The sequence below is a fragment of the Lynx canadensis genome, chromosome B4 (genome assembly GCF_007474595.2).
Source record: "Lynx canadensis isolate LIC74 chromosome B4, mLynCan4.pri.v2, whole genome shotgun sequence".
NCBI lineage: Eukaryota > Metazoa > Chordata > Mammalia > Carnivora > Felidae > Lynx > Lynx canadensis.
Genome location: NC_044309.1, coordinates 116,850,510 through 116,871,444, shown reverse-complemented (window position 1 = coordinate 116,871,444; position 20,935 = coordinate 116,850,510). Strand labels below are relative to the sequence as shown.

Genomic DNA, 20,935 nt, shown 5'->3' with positions numbered 1-20,935 from the left:
TATATATATATATATTTTAGTTACTATATATATATATATATATAGTAACTAAAATTAAGAACACAATAGATGGTTTTAACTGCCAGTTGGACACAGCTGAAAGAGGATTAGTCAACTGGAAGATAATGTAGTAGAAAATATTCAGGACCATGGATTTGTCCTTTTGGTGTCATGACCAAACTAAGCTAAGGAATGGGTTTTTCAGTATCTCACCAAAAAAATATCCATTGTTTTAGAGCGTAAGGATAAAAAAAGCCCTTTTGAAGTGTAAGTACAATTTTTTGCTATTTTAATGTGTGTGGTTTTTATATTTTTGTTATAGGTTTTTAAAATAAGTATGTAAAAAGTAGTTGGTAAAATATAATATTGTCACAAATTTCTACTCGAAAGCCTCCCCTCAGCCTTTGAGCAAACAAAAATTATTCATATAGTATCTTATGGAGAATTCACATGTTCAGCATACTCCGCTATGTAAATAGACCTTAGAATGAGAAAATAAGCAAAAATATTTAGATTCAAAATAGATACCCAGAGCTGGATGGTAAAATATGTATTTTAGCACAGGGGAGCTCTTACTTTTAGTTGGGCTAATGGTTATAATATGTTTGGTAATCTTGTGAAGTTGTTCATCCCAAGTAAGAAATAGTAAATTAGAAAAGAAGTTACAGGTAAATTATTGAGGGATTTGTTTTGGCAGTAAATACCTTGTTTGATTTTATCTGAGACTCTGCTATGAATCATACCTTTGCTGTATGTACCACTAAGAAAAAAGAGGCTGTCAATTATGTCAATATTTTGACATCCTTTAATTATAGGATGCATCCTAATTTCAGAGATGTTAAAATGTGAAGGAAAAGGTAATCTTAGTTTTAAATTTCAGTTGTGTCATTTATTGTTTGTTTGGCTTTGGTCAGAGAACTTCTTTGAACCTGAAATAAGTGAAAATAAGTAGTGTAGTCTAGTCTTTAGAGTTAGGAAGACTAAATGAATTAAGAGATATAAAAGTGTCACATATGGGGTATGCATTTTATACTATTAATTTGGCTCTCATTACTTCCTTCTAAAACTTGGCATTGTTACGGTAACAGGAAGGGGTTCCTGACAGCTAACCAAGGTGGGGGGGGGGCAGAAACAGCAAAAATGTAAGATACTGGTTAAATAAGAACTTAAAAAAAATTCCTGTTGGAGCCATTTAATGAGGTTCCAATATCATTCTTTATCTCTCCCCACCCCCCTCTACCCCACCTATTATGTACATACATACGTACATATGTATGTATGTATGTAGGCTCCACACCCAGTATGGAGTCCAGTGTGGGGCTTGAACTCATGACCCTGAGATCAAGACCTGAGCTGAGGTCAAAAGTCAGATGCTTAACCAACTATGCCACCCAGGAGCCCCTGGCATCCCCCATTTATATATAAAGATATCACTGACTATTTTCAATGTGGTGATTGATATTTATAATAATGGTACCTATGCATCAAAATCATTCTGATATTTTTATTTATTTTTAATTTTTTTTTTTAACATTTATTCATTTTTGAGAGAGAGCGAGAGCATGGCAGGTGGGGAGAGAGGGAGACACAGACTCTGAATTGATAATTTTATTATATTGGTTTTTAAAAAGCACATTTTAGGAAAATTTCTAATCCTCCTAAATTCATTTGTTATGCTTAAAACCTCTATCTTTATTTAGTTTTGTAGAATTCCTGCTCTTCTGATGGTGCTGCATAAATATAGCATTAATCAGAATGAGTGGATCTTTTTGTTTTTTATTTTTATTTGTTTTTTTTTTTAACGTTTATTTTGAGAGAGAGCGGGCGCAAGAGCAGGTGAGGGGCAGAGAGAATCCCAAGCAGGCCCCATGCTGCCAACACAGAGCCCAATGCAGGGCTTCAACTCACAAATGGTGATATCATGACCTGAGCGGAAGTCGAGAGTCAGACGCTTAATTGACTGAGCCACCCAGGTGCCCCAGAGTGAATGAATCCTTTTAAAGAAGGGGTTGGATAAAGAAGATGTGGTTTGTATATACAATGGAATACTACTTGGCAATGAGAAAGAATGAAATCTGGCCATTTGTAACAACATGGATGGAACTGGAGAGTATTATGCTAAGTGAAATAAGTCAGGCAGAGAAAGACAGATACCATATGTTTTTACTCATATGTGGATCCTGGGAAACTTAACAGAAGACCAGGGGGGAGGGGAAGGGGGAAAAAAAAGTTACAGAGAGGGAAGGAGGCAAACCATAAGAGACTCTTAAATACTGAGAACAAACTGAGGGTTGATGGGGGTTGGGGGAGAGGGGAAAGTGGGTGATAGGCATTGAGGCACCTTTTGGGATGAGCACTGGGTATTGTATGGAAACCAATTTGTCAATAAATTATATATATAAAAAAATAAGGGGTTGGACTTTGTGATGTTTGGTGGACATGAAAATTCCTTATTATATTCCTAGTTTGAAGATTGCCAGTAAATTCTGAATGACATTTTCCTTGAGCTTTAAAATACTTTATAGCCTTAATTTTGTGTTCATTCTCTTCTGTTCTTTCAGGAATTTTCAAGTCACATTCAGTTGATAGGATGAAAAAATTCAAGAGAAGGCTATCCCTCACTCTTCGAGGAAGCCAAACTATTGATGAATCATTGTCTGAATTGGCGGAACAAATGACTATTGAAGAAAATAGCAGCAAGGATAATGGTAAATATTTGGGGGCTGGGGAGGAGAGGGAAGGAGAGATGCTTCCCCCTTTTAATTACTTGCAAAGTGTAAGCTTTCTTTTCTGATAAGTTCCTGTTAGCTTCCTTGTGTTTATTTCTTTGTCTTGTTCTCTGGTTCTTAGGAAACAGAAGACAACATAACTTTTTCTTGCTTACTTACTGGAGCAGTGTTACTTACTCCACTAGTACTACTTGAAACCTCCTCCTGGTCTCTAACCCTTGTGGATTCTTCTGTCCCATTTATCTTTCCATTTTTCATTGGCTCTTAAATAATACCTTATATAATATTGTCCTAGTTGTTAAATAACTATTTTTAAGTTAACCTAAGTTAATACAGCTTAAAAGTATATAGTAAGTTTGTGAAATTCCTGTTTGGGGCTTCATCATAGTTTTAGAACGTTATATATGCATATTGACTAGATGACACGGTTCATCACGTGAGTGAATTATACTTATATTTACTGCAGAATCTGTTCATAGTATTGAGAGCACTTGATAGGCATGTAACATTTCATATTTGGTAGTTCTTTTTACAATGTAAACCAGTAGTTCACATATGGTGACATAAAATGAAAAGAGCTTGTTAAATTGAGCAGATTAAAATGTAAAATCCTGATGAAATTTACAGAGCAAGGTTACATATTCCAAAGTGAAACAGCCCTAGGGATGTCATAATAATATCCAGGAAGGGGTTACCGGAATGGCTGCCAGTATATCATGATGCACACATTCTATGACAAGCCTTTCTTTCCTGTGCCTAAAATTCTTCTGTTAGAGATTTGTGGCAGTGGGTGAACGCATGAATACCTCTGCCCCCTAAATGCAAGTGTCCTTGTTGTGAGAGAGGGAAAAGTATAAGGGAAAGGGCTCCGGACTTTAAGTTAAAAGTCATAGATTGGAATTTGGGATACACTAACACTTACTTACTAGTTAATATGACTCTGAGTAACTAATTGATCCTACTCAGGCTTTAGTTGATCAGGGTCATTATTTACTCAAGTTTATCTGGCTGATTGTAATATGAGAGAGAAGACATAGATGAATTCAGTAGAAAATACATTTTTAAATCATAATTTGAATATAACTTCTGTGTAGGAGGGGGACACATCTTGCATTTGGGTCAAAACTCAAAGACAATTTTATAATGTCTTACTTTTTTTCTTCTTGCCAAAAGCAAAATCCTTAATTCCCTCAGACCCTCTTTGAATTTTTGGTGTTTTAATTAAGCCCTGAGTATTTGTTCTTATGATTAAATAGTCTTGCAAGCACACTGTACATCTTGATAGGTTCTGGGTCAGGTTCTTAATGGGTATTTGACTATACGACAAACCTCTCCTTAAAAAAAAGAAGGCACCTGGGTGGCTCAGTTTGTTGAGCATCTGACTCTTGATTTCAGCTCAGGTCATGATCCCACAGTGCGTGAGACTGAGCTCTGTGTCGGGTTCTGCGCTGACAGCGTGGAGTCTGCTTGGGATCCTCTCTCTCCCTCTTTCTTTGCCCTTCTCCCACTTGTGCTTTCTCTCTCAAAGTCAATAAACTTCAAAAAAAAAAAAAAAAGAAGAATTTGGATCAAAGAAATGGACATCCTTCTTGGAGAGCTAATTAATATTTTAGATTATTTGCATATTTTCTGGAATATTTTAGTATTGTCCTAAAACATGCTTAATTTATAATGAGTGGTGAAATGGTGAAAAAATTTTTTCAAGTGGTATATATTATTTACTTTATTAAAATTTTATTATAATAGTGACTTTAACAAGGAGTAAAGAAGAAGAAATAGGATCTCTTACTGAGTTTTCTCTTCAGTTACTTGAAATAACACTTGAAGATGTTATAATAGACATGGATTTCTCTGGGGATGCAGAGATTGTTAGGAGCGTAGGCTGTTTCTGAGTTACAATCTGCTGTTGCTTACACGCTTATGTGTATTGGCACATGGATTTCACCAATAGCTTTGACAAAGATTCTACACCTTTTTGGTTATTTATCAGTGCCTGTGAGCTGGTTCCAATATATTCTTTATGGAATTTATCTTAGAATATAAAAAGCTCCTAAGATAGGTGGCACACACAGTCCGCATCTGAATATGGTTTAATGAATAAGAAATGGTAGACTGGTATTATTTAATTTTTAATAATTATAGATTCAAAGGAAGTTGCAAACATAGGACAGGGAGGTCTCTTGTGCCTTCTCTCAGTTCCCTCCTTTGGTTACATCTTCCTTAACTATTGAACTTTATCAAACCTAAGAAATTAACACGGGAATAAAGTGTGAGTATAGTTTTGTGTCATTTTATCACATGTAGATTCATGTAACCACTGCTGGAATCAGGATAAAGAGGTATTCCAGTACCACAAGGAGATCCCTCTCATGCTACTTTACAGTTATTCCACTTCCTTACCTCCCACCATCTCTGATCTCTCAGAGTGGTATCTTTAAAACGTGAGTGAGATCATATTACTACCTGCTTCAAAGCTACCATAACCGATTTCAATGTCAGAATAAAATTTGAACTTTTGTAGTTACATACAAACCTGCTTATCTCTCTGCCCTCACTAAATAACAATTATGTACTACAGCTACACTTGCCTTCTTTGTGTTCTTCTAACAGAGTGTTTCTAAAGTTTGATCTCTGGGTCAGCAACAATCAGCATCACCTGAGAATTTGTTAGAGATGAAAATTTTTGGATTCCACATCAGACCTACTGAGTCGGGAAGTCAGGGGCTAGGAGTTAGCAATCTTCTATTTTAACAAGTCTCTGAAGGTGATTCTGAAACATGCTAAAGTTTGAGGACCACTGTTCTACCAAGTCAGATTCCTGCCACATGTTGACTTTTGCAGTGGCTTTACCCTTTGTCTGGAATATCTTTTAACTCACCATCACCTATCTTCCCAGGATTGGCTCATTTTTCCATTTATATTTGTGTCAAAAAGACTTCTATAGAGAGAACTTTACTCAGTGTCTAGTGTAAAATAGCCACGCCTTTATTTTCTGTTCTTTTTTAATCTTTTGCATATTGCCTATCATCTAATATTTTTCTTATTCATTAGTTTCTTGTTTCCCCTCCATAAGATCTTATAATCTTAGAGAGTAGTACCTTGTTTATTTTGTTCACCTGTTGATGCCCGGGACCTGGAATGGTAGGCACACAATAAAAGTCCCCTGAATAATTGAATGTTTTATGATCTCTTTTTTTTTAAGCTGTATTATTCTTCAAGACTGTAAAAGTTCTATTCCCCACAGCAACTTTTCTATAGGCAGATTATCAATGTATTTTATTATGATTCCAGATAAGAAACATGACAACCTTGGAAGAGAAAAGTTTTCTTATGTGTTCTAGCTTGTATCCTACACTGTTTGACTATTTAATTTTTGCATTTGTATCAGATACCCCTCCCTATTCATTATGAAATCATTCATTATTATACTAGGTTTAAGTTAAGATCCCCCAAATCCTTGATCAGCCAGCTACTGCCAAGGAATGTACAGGCCATGGGACACTTTGGACAGATGTTATCCATTACTAGTTAGGTACTTTTCCTTTTTCCAGTCTGGTATTCTACCCAAATTCGATAACTTGGGCTTTGTCTGAGTCCCGAGGATCCTTTGGCCCCATCCTCCCTCTCCCATCTTATATGCAACCATTATCAGTAGAAGTGCAGGCCATGTGGGCTTCTTGTTCTTGGTGTCTGATAAACCTTTACAGGTGGGAGATATTCTTACTCCTGATTAGCAGCTACGAAAGAAGAGCTGGCTCCATTTTAGAGAAGATACTCAGAGAAGCCCCCTTCCTTTTAAAATTCCTTGACTACTACCAGTAAAAACATAATTCTAATACAAAAGACTACTTATGTGTCACAGAAGACTTCATCGTGTCCTTAACCTGTTTTAGAGCTCTTCTTTAGAGGTGGAAAGGAATCATGAGATTCCTTGTAAACATTACAAAACAGGATTTCTCCCATTTACAATTAAATAACTTTTTAAGTATCATATATTTTAAATGTTTCTGCTTATTTATAAGTGTGATTTCTTAAAAAAAAACACTTTATATTAAAAATCCCAAATTTTGGGTAAATTTCAGAGCCACTGATTTGATCTTGGCTTAAGTACTTCTGTTTTATTCATTAACTAACTAACCTTTTGAATGTCTAGCAAATAGGGATATAAATTCCCTCAGGCCAGGACCATGTATTTTTTATACACGCGCGCACGCACGCATATATATATATGTATATGTACATATATATGTAGCATTTGTAACCATAAGACATATATGAAGTTAGTAAATGTAAGAGCAGTTTGGAAACAAGCTTGGGATATATTAAAATAAGCAAATGGTTAAAAAAAATCTCTGGGCTATAATAGTAGTTCTGTGATTGCTAACCAATTTGGTTACATAAGAAATGGATACTGAAGTTATTTGACCAATTTCAAATAGTAAAGTATTTTCTATAAGTATTTTTCATAGAAATTATTTTAATTCTGGTACTTTGTTTAGATAGCCAAAGAATTCTTAAATGTTACTGATCTCATAAACCTTTTGTTTTCTGTTTTGCTTTCTCAATCCTTCTCATGTGATCCTGAATCTTGGGCTGGTAATGGAATGATTTTGGATACTGTGAACCACAGAGCCTATTGTGAAGAATGGCAGGCCTCCAACCTCTCACAGTATGCATTCCTTCCTCCACCAGTACACAGGATCCTTCAAGAAGCCCCCGTTGCGGAGACCACATAGTGTTATTGGAGGAAGCCTTGGATCCTTCATGGCAATGCCCAGAAATGGAAGCCGACTAGGTAATTTAACGGTCTTTTTTTTTTTTTTTCCCCCTAGAGGTCATGTACATAGCTAGATTATAGTTGTATGGAAATCAGCTTTTATTATCTGATTTTTCTTGTAAGATAAAAATCAAGTTGAAAATAACAGACGTAGCAGGAAGATGGAAGGCTCTAGAGAGGTGATAGCACTGACACTACAGAGCAGTAACATTTGAAAACCTGTCCACCAGAAAGAAAACAAAACCCTTAAGAGATGGATGCAAGATTTCAAGGTGAACAGCAGCTTGCTTAATTTAGGGTCATACCACAGTAACTCCAAATTGTCACCATGCAATAGCCCGGTGTGGTAATTAGTATCCATGATTATCCCCTGAGTTCTCATTCTTAGGTCACTGTGTCATTGTAAGTATTCAGGAAAAATACATATCTACAAGTTGCTTTTTATCTCTCTGGTATTTTTTTTTTTTTTTAACATTTATTTATTTGAGAGAGAGAGAGCAAGCGAGCGCGAGCAGGGGAGGGCAGAGAGAGAGGGAGACTCAGAATCTGAAGCAGACTCCAGGCTCTGAGCCGTCAGCACAGAGCCTGATGTGGGGCTTAAACTCACAAACTGAGATCGTGACCTGAGCCAAAGTCGGAAGCTTAACCGACTGAGTCACCCAGGCATCCCATCTCTGGTCTCTTTTGATGGCATCTTACTATCATGCTTTGATTTTTTTAAGTAAAATAATTTTATAGTTTCATGGCATAATTATATTAACTGAAGTTTCTGAGGGTTTTATTTTGCTGCTTGCTTTATCTCCTTCCTTTGTCATGGTAGATTATTTCTTCATTTGTTTTGTTCATTTGGGGAGTATGAGCTTATCTCTCGTGGGGTTTTATCTAGGGGAGAAATGTATGAAGGTTTTATCCTCATAGGTGTAACCCTACAGAATGGTGTACTGGAGTAGGCTCACACTGGTTCATGAGAGATGATTGTTAAGTTTTCAGGAATTTTGCAAGCTGGTTGTTAAATATAGCCATTATTAAAATTTAAATTATATAAATCTGTAATTAAGTAAGCTAATTAAAAACAAAGGTAATGAATACTTAAAACTCATTATTTCCTAATTATTTTACTACACTTTACTATTACCTCTGCTTTGGGGGTTATTTCTGTTATATCTGTATAATCAAAATTTTATGTAATGGCATGTACATTTCTTCCCAACTACGTGCTCAGTGATGGTCATATTGTAACTTGAAGTTGGCCGTGGAGGGAGTGTTTACCCCACAGAAATTGGAGAACACTTCAGATCAGGATTTGATTTATAGTTTCGCTGTCTAGTCCAGGGATTGGCAAACTTTTCTGTAAAGGGCCAGATTGTAAATTTTTTGGGTTTTATGGGCCACATGTTGTCTCTATTGCATATTCTTTTTCTTTTAAAATAACTCTTTAAAGATGCAGAAAGTATTTTTAGTTTAGGAGCCGTATAAAAACATGTCACATTTGCTGATCTTTGGTCTGAATTTAAGAAAATGGTATTGAAAATGTTAGTAATGCAGATTAAACTTAAAAGTGTATTGTATCTATAGCTGTTACAGTTGTAAGTGGCACAAAATTGAGCCATTTATTCTTTTAGTACTTGAAAACCATTACCTGATTCAGCAAAGAAGTGCTCATACACATGACAAATGAATGAAACTTTGACATAATCCTTAATTATTTCACTTTTGTCTTATTAACGGAAATGAAAATGAACATGATAATCATGTTGGAACTACATTTGTTCGTTAATGACGTGAGTAATTTCTTGGTTGAGTCAGATGGTACTCAAGTATTTATTCATAGTCTGAGATTAATATGCTCCTTTGTGGTCCTTGTACAGGAGAACAGATTTATTTAAGTCTGTCCTTTACTGAAGATGTACTACTTTGAGAGTCTTGTGCCTTTCTTTGGGAGGCTCTCACTTGCACCTTGGACAGCCAGGGCTTCATCTTTTATCCTAGTGTGGTGGCTAAACCCATGCACCTTCTTACCAAGATCAGCAACCCCTCCTCAAGAGAGTGACAGAGTCCATTACGCATAACAGCTTTTGGCTCTTACTTCTCTGTCTTCGCTTCCTCAGTGTTGTGCCTATATTCTTGTAAACTCAGCTATACATTTAAAAATATTATTGCATTTTAATCAACATTTTCTTGAAGGAGGTAGATGTTCAGATTTTGCTGGAAGTTGAAAGCATGATTAAATTATCTTTAGCATTTTAAAAGTGTGACAGAAAAGAATACTTGGCCTCAGATGTGTCGGATACCATCAGATTAGGAATCAGTTCCCAGTGCACTGACTTTTATTGCCAAGTTAATTTTTTGTTTAAATCTTAGTATGAAATTTCTCCAGAAATCTTTGTGTAATAAAAGTGTGTTCTTAAATTACATATCTATTAAAAATCATTATATTTGTAACTACTTATCAGTGTAAGAATTTTCTCAATAATGTGTTATCAGGACAAAAAACAAAAATATAGGAATTCTGAGACTGATTTGATAAGATCCTTGACTTCAGTTTTTTGTTAAACAGTTCTCATTTTCACAAGCAAATATTCATTAAAAATAAAAATTTATAGCTATAAAATACTATTTTTTTTACATGTTGGTATTTCATATAATCTTTCATTTGAAAGAAGAGGTGCAGTTATCTAGTCCATTCTTTGATTTTTAGTTAATAATCAATTTTAGATTATTTGTTGACTACTTTTTTTTTTTAATGTTTTTACGTATTTATTTTGAAAGAGAGAGAGAACATGAACAGGGGAGGGGCAGAAAGAGGAGGAGAGAGAGAATCCCAAGCAGGCTCTGGCTGTAGCATGAGCTCGACATGGGGCTCGATCTCACAAACCGTGGGATCATGACCTGAGCCGAAACCAAGAGTTGGAGGCTTAACCAACTGTGCCACCCAGGTGCTCCTGTTAAGTACTTTCTAAATATCAGACACTTTTTTAAGTTGGGGAATACTAAAGTGAATAAGCTAAATCGTGCCTCCAATGATCTCATAAGTTGGTGTAAAATCCCATGAAACAAAAAAATGCTTTTCAGTGCAATGGGAGCAGTAGGTGTGGGTACAGTAGTCATCTGTGTCTGAGAGTAGAAGAGATTTCACTGAGTAATGACAAATGAGCATAGTTTTGAAGAATGAGCTCACCAAATTGGTAAATTGGGGAAAGCCATCTCTTATGGATACAACAGTGGGGTGGGGAGTATGTTAAAGCACTCTAGCATGAAACAACCTACTTGTGGGGGCAATGACTAATTCTGTAAAGAGAACCAGTGGTAAGAGATCTGTTTGAGATCTACTATATGTTTCTGGTGGGCAACTCTTGCTATATGAATTACAGGATGATTGACAAATGCAAATATAGAGCAAGTCTATAAGTATACAAATTTGTTTTCAGTATACCCAGATAGAATTAATCTTCCTCCTCTCTCATTTAACTTTTATCCTTAAAAAAAAAGACAAAAAACCAAAACCATAACCCACTTGTATGGTAATTTAAATATGTTTTTTACTTCAAACAGATTTTTGGTGGTCACAGACTTATTTCTGCAGTTAAATAGATATTCAATGAATAATTTTTGAATTGTTCTTTTATTTTTTAACACTAGAGAGGGAAAGCTGCATTAGTGGCTTTGAAAACTTTTTTTTTTTTAAGAATATTCAAAGAAGTTATCATTTGTCTGTAGACCCAATGACACATTATCTAATGGAAAAGTACTAAACTAAAAAGGCAAAAGACTAGGTTTCTATTTTAGCTCTGCCTCTAAGCTGTGTAACCTTTGAAAATCATTTAACCTTTCAAAGTCTCAGTTTCCAGATCTGGAAAATCAGAGAACTAAGAAATCCTCAAGTGTTCTTTCCAGCCTATAATTTTATTATTCAGCTCTTGATAATAACTTGAATGTTAATTTTTTCCATAGTTTTTCGTAATCTCAGAGTGTGAAAGCATTTCTCACTACTGTTTCAAGACATCTGAATTATATTTTGATCTGTTAGCTATATACCTAGAACACCCAGAATGTAAGACTTCTTATGCTATGATTTTTATGTCTTGGCTGTCTGTATCTTAGTTGTAGTGATAATAAATTATGTGATATATAGTAGGGTATAATGCATCTCTCCCAACATAAATGATGTTTCATTTTCTGATACAGATATTGTTCATGAAAATCTAAAAATGGGATCAGATGGTGAGAGTGACCAAGCTTCTGGGACATCATCTGATGAAGTACAGTCACCTACGGGTGTTTGTCTTAGAAATCGTATACATAGACGGATCTCAATGGAGGTAACCATTTAAAAAAATTAAAATGTACCTGCATATGTGTGTTTGTGTATATAAATACACATATATATCAAACAGAGTAAATGCCCATTTGAAAATTTTCATGAAGGCAAATGACATTGTAAGAAAATTTAGTATGGTCTTGTGAATATTTCCTTTTTTCCAATTATCTACTATGCCAAGGCAAGTATACATTAATTATATTTAACATTCTGCAAAATATATGTAAGGGTCTGTTGTAGTGGAAGTGTGAATTTTCAAAAACACTGGAAATTCAGAATGATACTTTAGCAAAGTTTTCTTTTTAGAAAATAGGATTTTAATTATATTTTTGAGGTTCATCTGGATACTTAATACTTTATATTTTATTTCAGATTTCAAAATGTATACATAAAATAAGCATCAGCTTTTTTTGTTTTGTTTTGTTTTTGTTTTTGCTTTATATTGTAAATATGGTTATCATTTCCTTTATGGCTTATTATACCTACTATTGTAGAACATATAAGTTATTTCCCCATGTAAAAGAATTAATAGTTTATATATAACCTTGAGATTGGAAGTTGATTGTGAATGTTCTTATTTTGGTATATACTATAGATTAAAATAGTTTTCTCCAAAAAAATTGAACATGTTTTGAATTAAGAATATTGGGGTTTTTTGGTGCTTTTGAGTTGACATTACAATGCTTAGGGTCTCTGTCCCATTGGTTGATTGCATTTTCATTGATAAAAGGTTGTTTCTAAAGCAGTTAAGTAAAACAGTATCAGTTTTCTAAATGATAAATTAATATTTTTAACTCTTGAGATCACCTTGATATCTGTTCATATCACTGTATAAATTATATCACAATAATAATGAAAATATTTTCTTCATCATATATATGGTTTTATCATATGTTTAAAGTTTATTTACTATTAAGATCTATCGTCTGGACTTTCTAACTCTTTTATTGAGCTGTGTTTATTTCCCCCCCAAAGGTGACCCACTCTTGATGATATTCTTACTTTCATATATTTTAATAGCTGAAGAAAGACTTCTTTCTTAACATCCCCCACATCTTGCACATCATTATATATTATTATTCAGGATGTTTTTGGATGTTACTTTCTGTGTATTCTTCTATATAAATTTTAAATATATTTTTTTAATGTTTATTTTGAGAGCGAGAACGGACACATGTGCATGGGCAGGAGTGAGGGGCAGAAAGAGAGGGAGAGAGAATCCCAAATAGGCTCCAAACTGTCAGCCCAGAGCCTGATGCGGGGCTTGATCCCACAACTTTGAGATCATGCATGACCTGAGCCAAAATCAAGAGTCAGATGCTTAGTGACTAAGCCACCCAGGGCCCCCTTAAATATCGTGTTCTAATAATAATGTTATTGTGATTTGTTTGGGATTATGTAAAACTAACAAACCATTATGTTTTAATTATTTAGTATTACCGTTTGGTAACATGGTATATATTTCAATACTTGATATCTCTCAGTAAATATTTACATAGTTCTTATACATCTCACTTTTGTTTTTTGGTTTGGTTACTATCATGAATAGTAGAGATTTTTTTTACATGTTTGTTTATTATTGAGAGAGAGCAGGGGAGGGGCAGAGAGAGAGGGAGACAGAGCAGTGGGCTCTGTGCTGAGAGTGGAGAGCCGATGCAGGGCTCGGACTCAAGAGCTGTGAGATCATGACCTGAGCTGAAGTTGGACACTTAACTGGCTGAGCCACCCAGGCACCCCAGGGATTTATTTTTTATAGGATTTATGTTTTTTGGTATGATAACATAGGAAAGATTCCCTTTTGATTTCTCAGTTCACATTTTGTAATTAAATGGAATAGATGGTGCCTGGGTGGCTCAGTCTGTTAAGTGTCCAACTTTGGCTCAGGTCATGATCTCACGGTTCATGGGTTAAAGCCCTGTGTCGGGCTCTGTGCTGACAGCTGGAGCCTGCTTCAGATTCTGTGTCTCCTCTCTCTCTGCTCCTCACCCACTCAAGCTCTGTCTCTCTCAGAAATAAAAAATAAACATCAAAAAATTAACAACAACAAAAAAGGAATAGAAGTGACTTTTTTTTTTTAATTTTTTTTTTTAACGTTTTTATTTATTTTTGGGACAGAGAGAGACAGAGCATGAACGGGGGAGGGGCAGAGAGAGAGGGAGACACAGAATCGGAAACAGGCTCCAGGCTCTGAGCCATCAGCCCAGAGCCTGACCCGGGGCTTGAACTCACGGACCGCGAGATCGTGACCTGGCTGAAGTCGGACGCTTGACCGACTGCGCCACCCAGGCGCCCCAGAAGTGCCTTTTTTTAAAACCCACCCTTTATCCCACCTAACTGTGGTGAGTTTTACGTATATATATATATATGTAAAATATATATGTATATTGCTACTCTAATCTTTATTATTTCCTGCCTTCTACTAGGTTTGGACATAGTTTTTCTTTTTCTAGCTTCTTTAGGTATATAAAGTTAAGTTGTTTATTTGGGATTTTTCTTGCTTTTTATTTATTTCCATTGACATAGCATTAATAAAAGATTTCAGTTGTCTCGCTGTGCTTGTGCACAAAACTTTATCTACTTGGTTGTTACTTAAACCAGTCACATTTTGTGGTAGTCTTTTCCTCTTCCTACAAAGTACAAATCATGTCTAAGAAAATTCCATGTGAAATATACCAACAAAAGGACTCAGAAATAACGGAGTTGCAGAGTACCATTTCTGTAGAACTCTGTTGTATACTTCTGCTTACAGTAAATATATTTGCATTCAGATATTATATATAATCAACATGGGTAACTTTGAAACTATAATAAAACTTGACAATTACTTATTAATAAACAGTACAGTAGAGCCTATGAATTCAAAAGTAAAATGCCCTTGTCTCTTCTATTTGTGATTACAAATACCTTTTTTCCCTTTTTTTTCTTTTTAAAGGATTTAAATAAACGGTTATCATTGCCTGCAGATATCAGAATACCTGATGGGTATCTTGAAAAGTTACAGATAAACAGTCCACCATTTGATCAACCAATGAGCCGAAGGTCTCGTAGAGCTTCTTTAGTAAGTTTTCAGTCTCCTATACCTATACCATCCAGTCTCCTTGTTTGATTTTCTGGGTGTAAACACTTTATATTAATTTTTATATTGCTTTCTGAATAACTAAATTTTATTACATTGCCTTTTGGATTTTATCTTTTTCCAATTCTTTAAGGGTTTAAAGATGCATATTGGAATACAATTTAAGCTATATTCTGTTTTATTTTTAGAAATTTTTTTGATATATGCTAGATGTACAGAATATGTATTATAGAAATATATATTAATATATACTAGATATACAGAAAAGTACATAAACCATAATTATATAGCTCAATGTATTTTGCAAAGTTAACATACCTATGTAACCAGTACCTAGATCAATAAAATTCCAAAAATCACAGAAACCCTATCCTGCCACTTCTCTGTTCACTTTCTACTCCTACTTCCTCAACTGTAGCCACATCCCTGCCTTCTAATGCCAAAGATTAGGTTTACCCATGTTTCCCCATATTATGCTCATAGTATGTTTTAATATCTCGAAAGACTTTTTTTAAATCCTCATTTATGTACACATTCTTACTTTTAAAATGCTTTTAGTTCTGGTTATTCATATTAAATTACGTTTTATACAAATGTATAAAAATGTATGCAAGTTTACGTATATTTTACAATCCACATGGAAGTATACAGTATTTATTTGTTTTTTGATTGGGCTCTTTTGCTCAATGTTCTCGTGTATTTATCTAGTTTGTGTGCATAGTTCATTTGTTCTTTTTGTTTCACGGCATTCCATTGTATACTATACTTTATCTAGTTTCCTGTTGATAGACATTTAAACATTTGGGTTGTTTTTTAGTTCTAGGTTATTACCAAATAGTGGTTCTGTTATCACTCTTGTACCTGTATTTTGGTTAATACATGTAGTCATTTCTGTTGGGTACATACTTAGGAGTGGAACTTTTGGAACTGATTGTATGCATATGTTTAGCTATTTTTTTGTTAAGTTTACTTATTTTTGAGAGAGAACACAAGCAAGGGAGGGCAGAGAGGGGGTGGGGGGAGAGGGAGAATCCCAAGCAGGCTCTGCACGGACAGTGTGGAGCCTGACGCAGGGCTCGATCCCACAAACCTTATAAGGTCACAACCCAAGCTGAAATCAAGAGTCGGATGCTCAACTGACTGAGCCACCCAGGCACCCCTTCAGCTTTCCTAAATACTGTCAAAAGGCTTTCCCAAAGTGTTTGTACCAATTTACACTCCCATCAGTATTTGATAGTTTTGTTTGTTCACTTTAGCCAAGTTTTGATACTCTTTTTAAAAAAATGTTTACTTTTCTGGTCATTGGGTAGTGTTACCCTCTTGTGATTTTATTTTGCATTTCTCTGATGACTAAGCTGAACACCTTTTTAATGTTTATTGGCCATTTATACATGATATATGCCTTCCTTTGTGATTTGACTGCTGAAGTCTGTTGTCTCCTTTCTTTTGGGTTTTCTGCCTTTTTAAAAATTGATTTATATAAATTCTTTAGACATTCTTTATCAAGAACCTTTATGAGTTATATGTCTTGCAAATATCTTCCAGGATGTAGCAGTTGACCCTTGCAATAGCCACTGCTCATTGACAGTTCAGCTTTCCCTGTTGCAGTGTCACCTTTGACACAGTTTAGGTGATTGTATATGTAAGGACCTCTTTTGAATAGTTATAGTCCTATAGTAGAGGTATGTATAAAGTGCTGTGGGATAAAAAGAAGAGATAGTAAAATGACTTTGCATTTTATAGGCTTAAAAGGAGATCATACTTGAGCGGCTTCAAAAGGATGGGTAGAAATTTGTCAGCTTGACTTGGTTGGTAGAAGGATATTTTTGGTTTTTTTTGGGGGGGGGTGTTTGTTTATTTTGAAAAAAAAGACAGTGAGGCGCGGGGAGGGTCAGAGAGAGAGAGAATCCCAAGCAGGCTCTGCACCATCAGTGCAGAGCCTGATGCAGGGCTCAATTTCATGTAGTATGTGTGAGATCATGACCTGAGCTAAAATCAAGAGTCGGATGCTTAACAGACTGGGCCACCCAAGCACCCCGGTAGAAGGGTGTTTTAAGCAGAGGAAACTTGATGTACTAAAACCCACAAATATGAATGTAGGTATGTTGGGAAGTTATAACTAATATGAAGGGTATATGTGGAATAATATTAAAGAATAGGGCTTGAAAGGATAGGATAAATCCAGACTGTAAAAAGCTTTGGCTATCAGGCCAGATAAGGAGTCTGAACTTCATTCATCTCATGTGATGGACCTCAGTGGTAGTGATTTAAATAAGGGCTGACATGATCACATTTTTGTTTCTTAAAGTGGCTTCAGGAAAAGTGTAAACGAAGTGGAAGGAGAGAAAGACTAGAGGCAGGATGATGAATTAGGAATTTATTCAAAATTAGGGATGATGTGGCAGTCCTGTGGAAATGGGAAATAGAACCCAGATCCTAGGGACCACGTAGAGAGAGAAAATAGGAGCTCTGGTACTCAGTTGAACTTTGTGTTTGAAGAAGGGGCAGTTGAAGATTCCTAGGTACTAGCAGTTCTCCTTTTTATATTTTATATCATGGAATTTTTTTTATACACCAAAAATTTCTCTTTTGGTTACATATTCTAAAGAATAAAATTAGACTATATATAATATGAACGTATTGTTATTTGACATTCATTCATCGATGCATAATAAAAGTATAGTGCCAACTTGATTTTGGTATAGGTTTATGATCATAGTTTTGTATCACTGCCTAAGACGTTTTTATTTAAATACCTTTGCCATTTGGTTGCCTAGTTGAAAATATTCTTTGGCTATCAATTTTTATCAAAGATTAGTACTTAGGATACATTTTGGAGTTATTGAATATTCACATTTAGACTAAAGATATGATCTAATCACAACATAATTCTTAAAGCTATTCTTTAAGAGCTATCTTTTTTCAGTATACGTGAAATTAAAGAAAACAGTGCCCTCTAATGAATGTTAAGTGATGGAATTTTTATTATGGTTGAGTGTTCCTACTCATCTTCCTTGGTTTTTTATCTAAAATGGCTTATAGATTTCAGTAAATCATGCCAGCTCTATTTGGTTTCTACTAATGCAGCCTTTTCATTATTCATCTACTTTGCTAAAGCATGATTTATTTTGAAGTATATTAGAAAATTATTCTTCAGTACCCTAGGTTTATGTATGAAAGGGAAGGGTTAGGGAATGGATGGAAAGGAGATGGGAAAAGAAGCTATTCTTCACATGTGTTAGAGTTCATGTTTTCATGGATAATATACTCATTAAAAAACATATTTTCAAGATAAAATATAAAATTTTAACCTTATCTTTCTAAAAGTATAAAACTTTCTCATATTCAATAGCAATGTATAACAAATAGAGTAGTAAAAATAACATAAATCCTTGTTTGAGTAGGAATTAAGGAGCAAATCACAATTCCTTTCTGAAGAAAGACATACAATAGGGCTAATTGGTTCTTCTTTAAATTCATGATCATCAGTCTCAAATGAACCCTCAGTATTGCTTGGCTGCTCTATACTGCCTTTCTGTGGTTTACTCTTCCCCTGTCACTCTACGCAGATGATTTCAAAGAAGAGAGAAGCTGTTTATCAGAAACCTCCTCATTTTTTGAATAACAAGTGTGCAAATCTGTCTGCACCTCTACTCATTGTATTCTTTCCTTCTTTTAATATAGAGGAGTTTTCCTTCCTATCTCATCTGCTCGGGATGCTTTAAAATATTTGTAATTGCTGAGGCCCCTGGGTGGCTCACTTGGTTGAGCATATATATGACTGTTGATTTTGGCTCAGGTCATGATCCCAAGGGTTGTGAGATTGAGCCCTGTGTCGGGCTCTGTGTGGAGCATGGAGTCGGCTTGATATTTTTTCTCAGTCTCCCTCTCTCTGTCTCTCTCTCTGTCTCTCTCTCTCTCTCTTTGTCTCTCTCTCTTTGTCTCCCTCCCTCTCTCCCTCCCTCTCTCCCTATCTCTCTCTCCCTGCCCTCCCCACTGCTCATCCTCTCTTTCTCAAAAAAATAAAATTATCATCTCTATACACACATATATTCAGTCTCCCTCTCTTAACTGAATTCTTTCTATTTTTATTTTAGAGTGGTTTTAGACTTATAGAAAAATTTAAAAGGTAATCTAAAGAGTTCCCATATACCACATACCTAGTTACCACTATTATTAACATTTTACATTACTGTAGTGTGTTTGTCACAACCAAGGAAACCAACATTTGGTACATTACTATTAACTCCACACTTTTTTCATATTTCCCCAGTTTTCAGCTAATGTCCTTTCTTTGTTCCCGTTTCCTATCTAGGATACCACATTACATTTAGTTGTCATATCTCATATTAAGGGTATTGGTTATTGGATTGGTGAAGTGTTACTTAATACTCATTTATGGTTGATTAGAAATGGATGTTCTAACTCAACATATTTTGTTAAACATTAGATTAGTGGAAATCCCATATGCCAATAGTCATGATGCATTAGAGCATTGATGTACTTAGAATGATGGCATGCCCAGTGGAAATTTGTGAGACTGCTATGTGCAGTTTTAGTAGATTGAAAGTCTGTATATGAAAATTTGCCTCATTATATTGAAATTGTAGGTTTTACACATTTACAGAATCTGCTTGTGCCTAACAATGAGTTGGATTCCTCATTCATGGCTTTAGCAATATGTAGCTTATGTAGTCCTTTCTTTTTTATTTCTAATAATAGGTGAGGAAATAGGGTATCAAGTCCTGATGTCTCTCAGAAATAATAAGTATATTATGGAGTGTGAAAGTTAGGCTCAAAATCCACTCAAAATTTAACTTACCATTGGCATATTATATACACAATTAAGATACTATCCATACTGATGGTAACAACAATTTTTGTAAGAAAACTACCAAATAGAATAGAGGTTCACAATCCCTTTTCTGCCCCCCATATTTCTATCAGTAACATCAACTCCATAATTGTTACAAGGAAGGAAATGGGTGTTTGAAAAAATCTCCCTTTGTCCCCAGTGTTTCTTATATATGTTCACTTTTAGGTTGACATCTATAAAACTTTTGCATATACTTCACTTGTTTTTAAGTTCAGACTATATTGCTAGCATGTTAAGACATCTTAAGGACAGCACTTGTAATGAGTACTAGGTGTTATATGTAAGTGATGAGTCACTGAATTCTACACCTGAAATCAATATTAATTAACTAAATTTAAATTAAAAATTGAAATTGAAGAAAAAAAGACATCTTTACAACTGTGATACAGTGATTATGTTGGCAGATCCAGAGTAATCCAGAAATTTCCCATAATGCTCAAATACCACTTCCAGGTTACAGTGAATTATAGGAAGGCTTTTGCAACTTATAGTTCATCTTGGATTTAAAAAATTTTTTCATGTGCTTATGCTCTAAGAGTCATCTGAACAGGAATTTGGGGCTGCCAAAAAGCCAGGTATTCCCTTGAAACAATGAAGTAACAGAAAAAAATATCTTTATTTGTTTGGAAAGTAGAATTAAGGAGGTTTTTATATGTTATTAAAATATGAAACTTACTGTTCCATTTCTTTAGCTATTTTTTTTTCTTTACAAAACTTGGAAAATAATCTAATGATGGAACTCAGTCTAGATTGTGAACTCATGAAAGCAGGAATAATTTCTGTCGTCTTCACTATATCCCCAGTACCTAGCATTGTACTTGGTAAATGTTGAATAAATGAGCTTTGTCCTTTGTCCTCTGAATAATTTCTGTAGGAGAGCATGTCAACAAGCTAGTCATTATATCTATTGTTAATCTTGTCATGTTCAGCAGATAAAAAATGCAAGCAAAATTTTCTAAAAATTCCATTTAAAGATTCAGTAACTAATATTTAAATGTAATTAGTAAAGTCTGGGTTGGAAATTATTAAAATGGGCAATGAGGTAAAAACACTTTACTCCGGCATATAATTCACTAGTGTAACTGTGCCTTTTGTCTGAATTCTCTGCCAGCCTGCATGATGAAATTCAGTAATGCTCTTTATCTTATAGATTGATTAT

The 20,935-nt window shown here is 34.9% G+C and overlaps 1 protein-coding gene across 6 annotated transcripts in view; it reads left to right on the top strand.

The window, feature by feature from the left end:
• Nucleotides 1–20,935, top strand: part of CDK17 (cyclin dependent kinase 17) — a 111,450-nt gene that overhangs the window by 69,636 nt on the left and 20,879 nt on the right. For all 6 annotated transcript variants that reach the window (XM_030323447.1, XM_030323443.1, XM_030323448.1 and 3 more), the window contains 4 exons: nucleotides 2,562–2,708; nucleotides 7,360–7,524; nucleotides 11,692–11,825; nucleotides 14,757–14,882. In XM_030323447.1, coding sequence (XP_030179307.1) covers nucleotides 2,591–2,708; nucleotides 7,360–7,524; nucleotides 11,692–11,825; nucleotides 14,757–14,882 — 543 coding nt within the window. In that variant the 5' untranslated portion in view covers nucleotides 2,562–2,590. The remainder of the gene's footprint in view (nucleotides 1–2,561; nucleotides 2,709–7,359; nucleotides 7,525–11,691; nucleotides 11,826–14,756; nucleotides 14,883–20,935) is intronic.